Source organism: Malurus melanocephalus, unplaced genomic scaffold, assembly GCF_030028575.1.
Source record: "Malurus melanocephalus ecotype Western Australia unplaced genomic scaffold, MMel_1.1 scaffold_1157, whole genome shotgun sequence".
Classification (NCBI taxonomy): Eukaryota; Metazoa; Chordata; class Aves; order Passeriformes; family Maluridae; genus Malurus; species Malurus melanocephalus.
In genome coordinates, this window is record NW_026624389.1 from 68,693 (window position 1) to 72,723 (window position 4,031).

The following is a 4,031-nucleotide window of genomic DNA, read 5'->3' on the forward strand; positions in this document are numbered from 1 at the left end:
AGGAAGAATTTTTTTTTAAAAAAAAAAACAAGAACAGCAGTTTTTTTTTTTTTTTTGGTTTGGAGGAACAAAAGCTTTCGTACGAGACGTGGGTCTTTAACCGATTAAAAGTTTTTTAAGGAAACGAGGAAAAGGAAGAATTCTCCGGGAATTCTGCAGCCAACTGCCCCCCCTGTATCCATAGGTTTTTCTGCCTTACGAAGCCATGTGTGAGATAACCAGACTGCTGAATTTGACTTTTTTTTTTTAAACTCTGTACAGTGAATTCTGCAGGGGGACGGGGACTGAGGAGTTCAGGGAGCAGCCCCRGCCGGCTCCGAGGATTTTTGGGACAGAACCGACCCTTTTCCCCTAAAAAAAGGGCAAAATCCCACAGGATCCAGCCCAAGGAGACAGAGCCACGGGAGGATCGAGTTCTGCCCCAGCTGGAAAAGATTTTTTTACAATTCCGGTGTTGGCTCGCAGCCCCAGCCTGGTGTGAGGTGCAAATTCTGAGTTATCCCAAATTCTGTGCTTTTTTGGGGAGGATTTATGATCCCAATTTTGGGGTGGATTTGTGATCCCGATTTAGATGGATTTGTCCACCCAATTTGGGGTGGATTTGTCATTTATCGCTTCCCTTTCTGTTTGGGGAGGAGGGGGAAAGGGAAAAGGGGAAGGGAATTAAGGGAAAAAGGGGAAGGGGAATTAGGGATTGCCAGAATCCCTAATTCAGGCAGCTCTGCCCAAAAATGGAGGCGTCAATAAATCCGTTTACAGAGGGGCTTTGAGAAGGAATTTTAAAAGTGATGAATTAAAAGGGGAACTGGAGACTCAAGGAAGCTGCCACCGGGACCAGAAGGAAAATTTGGACTCAGATTCATCTGCCCACACCGGGAATTCACCCAGCTGAAATTCCAGGCTCGGATTGGGAATTCCAMAGCTGAGATCTGGAGGTGGCTCCGGATCCCGGGACGGGCTGGGAATGTCTGCTCATCATGGAAAYCTCTGTCTCCCAGTAAAGCAGTTGACCAAAGTTAACGGGAATTCATTGATGTCRCTGCCGGTTCCATCCCCAGGGCGCTTTTAGGGATTTCTCCCTTCCCGAAATTCCTCAATCCCAGAGAAAACAGCGCCAGCCTGGGTGGCCCCAATCCCAGAATCTCCTGGTGCTTTTCCTGCTGAATTCCAGTTCCTGGCCTGTTTTAGTCCAGGGGGTGGTGGGGAAATCCCTCTCTGGACAGGGCGGCTCAGGTTTTGTTAAGCCCTGTTTTGGGCAGTTTTCTGCCGTTCCATTGATCCGGGGTCGGGATAAATGGGGATCCGCGGAGAAGGATCCTGAAAATTCAGCGTTTGAACCTCGGGAAATGCCAAAAATCCACATTTAGAGCCCAGCCAAGGCCACCAGAGGGAGGAAAAGGCTGGGAATCCTCATTAAAGCCATTTCAGGTGRTTTGACCAACCAAATCCAGTCCAAMCCCCCCCCAAAACACCCCAAAACTGCGTGTTTGAGAAATTCCCAAATTCCAGCGTGACAGAAACGCCCTCCTTTTGCATGGAAAAGGAAAAGCTCGCTTTGGAAACTTCCCAAAATCCAGCCCAGGGGATTAAAGGTGCCCRTAGCCAGGGAGAAAACGGGAACGGGTGGGATTTGAAGGGAGGATGGGGAGAGGGAAGGGAGGAAGGATGGAGGGAGGGAAGGAGCCCTGCCCAGAGAATTCGGGGTTTCTCTGGGGTCTGCGCCATCCTCAYCTCCAGGTGATGGTGAAAAATCAGGAAAAAGGAGTTTGGGCACAAATTATGACCACAAAGAGACGTTTTTTCCTGAATTTCAGCTGTTTGTGGTGGGAATTTGGGGGCAGTGAATAGGAAAAGATGACTTTTCAGGGAGAGATGGGAAAAAAGAAGGGATGGGGATGCTCTTCCAAGGGTTTTGGCTTCAGCTGCTCATATTACTCCCATTTTTTTTTGCCTTCTCATTTCCTTCCCCTGCAAGATAAACATCCCCCAATCTTTAATATCCCTTCAAAATCAAAGAACACCCCYCAAAAAAATCCCATTAAGAGGCCGTTCCTGACAGCTGGAGCCCCACCGGCCATCCCAGCCCTCGGCCTCCAATTCCCATTAAAACTGCGGATTCATTTTCCCTGCTTGGGGCAGCTGCCTCCYCTCGGAAAAAAAAAAAAAAGAAAAAAAAAAAAAAAAAGGGAAAAAAACCCCTAAAAAAGCCCCCCACAATCGAAAGATGAAGGAGCTTTTTCAGCTCCCGCTCTGCGGGGCAGGGAGAGCGGGATTCGGCCGGAGCTTTAATCCCGATGGATTTGGGAATCCCAGCTGGGCCCAAGAGGTTGGAATTTCCATGACAAAGGAGTGGAGAGGGTCCTGCAGATGGGGCAGCTCCGGGGGGATCCGAACCATTAACTCTGAGCCCGCTGCGATGGGTCATTCCCAATTTTTCCTGGGTCATTCCCAATTTCTCCAATGGGTCGTTCCCAATTTCTCCAGGAAGAGAAAAAAAAAAAAACCCAACCTGAAAATGAAAGTGCCTGGTTTTGTTTTAATTCGAATAAATAAAATTATTTCACTCCATACCCAGCTCTATTTTAAAGGATTTTGGTGTGGTTCTGGTGAAAAGGAAAAAAAAATTCAGGAATGCATCGATTTTTAATGTTTGGAGGTGTTTTCCCTGGAATTGGAGGTCCCTGTGGCTCACAGGGAAAAAGGGAACAAGCAGCAAATGTCACTGTTTGCTGTGAAATAAGAAAGAAAAATTTTAAAAAAGGGATTTATAGGTCCCTGCAGAGCTCCTGATTTATCCTCATTAATCACCGGGAAAAATGGAAGATCCCAAATCCCACTGAACTCTTCCCAAAAGGATTTTAGGGATGCCCTGGATTGGAAGGGATCATTCCAATCCAACTGCGGCCCTACACAGGGTGATCCCAAAGAACCCCACCCTGAATGCCTGCATTAAGGAAATTTAGGAATTTATTCATCAACACAAAACCGCCACCACTGCTGGGCACCGGATCTGATCCGACATTGAACAAAACTCCAGGAAATAAAAAAAGGATGGGAAATAAWGCAGGAAATTAAAATCAGGATGGGAACAAAGCAGAAGATAAAACAGGGATGGGAACAATGCAGGAGATAAAATAGGGATGGGAAGAAAGCAGGAAATAAAATAAGGATGGGAAATTAAGCGGGAAATATAATAAGGATGGGAAATAAACGAGGAAATAAAATTAGGACGGAAAATAAACCTAATAACGAGCGGAAGCCAGGGAAATGCATCAAAACTTCGTTCATTTCTCCTCCTGTCTCCTCCTGCAAATCCAGCTGAGGCAGCAGATCCCGACGCTGAGCAGGATCCCCATGACCACTCCGCTCGCAATTCCCACCACCGCCTCGTAAAACCACTGCTCCTCCCAAAATTTCGGCCGCCGCCGCCGATCCCTCTCTCCGGCGCCGGTGTCGTTGCCCGCATCCTCGCCGCTGGCCGCCAGCTGCTGCTCCCAGGTCAGGGATTTCTGGAAATTGAGCTCCACCAGGTCCCGGGGGATCACCTTGAGGCCGAAGTAGATCCTCTTGACGAGCTTGAAGGAGCTGAGCTCCTGCACGTCGCAGCGGTAGGTGCCGGAGTGCGACTCCAGAGCCGGCGAGAAGCTCAGCTCCGGGCTGGGGAAGCGCAAGGGCTGGAACAGGAGGTCGTTGGTGGTGACCAGACCGCGGGCGAACTGCCACGTGTAGCCAAAGGTTTGCTCCTCCAGGTCGGCGGYGTCCGGGGAGAGGCAGCTGAGGCGGAAAGGGTCTCCCTCGGCCACGCTGAGGTGCAGGAGGCCGCAGATCCAGCGGCTGAGGCAGCGCGAGCGCACCAGCGAGCAGTTCCCGGTGTCGCCGGCCGCCGTGACCTCGCAGAGCCGCTCCTCCCGCACGCCCAGCCCGCAGGTGACGCTGCAGGGCGTGGCGTTCACGGCGATCCTGACCTTCAGCTGCGCCGGGATGTTCCCCGACCCCAATTCTGATCCCGATCCCAGTTCCGATCCCGATTC

At 50.3% G+C, this 4,031-nt stretch overlaps 2 protein-coding genes across 2 annotated transcripts in view; one reads left to right on the forward strand and one right to left on the reverse strand.

The window, feature by feature from the left end:
- CNTN2 (contactin 2) overlaps positions 1-213 on the forward strand; it is a 19,774-nt gene extending 19,561 nt beyond the window's left edge. The window contains exon 21 of the mRNA XM_057387220.1: positions 185-213. Within this exon, the coding sequence (XP_057243203.1) occupies positions 185-213 (29 nt within the window). The remainder of the gene's footprint in view (positions 1-184) is intronic.
- A 2,815-nt stretch (positions 214-3,028) lies between these two features.
- Positions 3,029-4,031, reverse strand: part of TMEM81 (transmembrane protein 81) — a 1,998-nt gene continuing 995 nt past the window's right edge. The window contains exon 2 of the mRNA XM_057387221.1: positions 3,029-3,996. Within this exon, the coding sequence (XP_057243204.1) occupies positions 3,285-3,996 (712 nt within the window). The 3' untranslated portion in view covers positions 3,029-3,284. The remainder of the gene's footprint in view (positions 3,997-4,031) is intronic.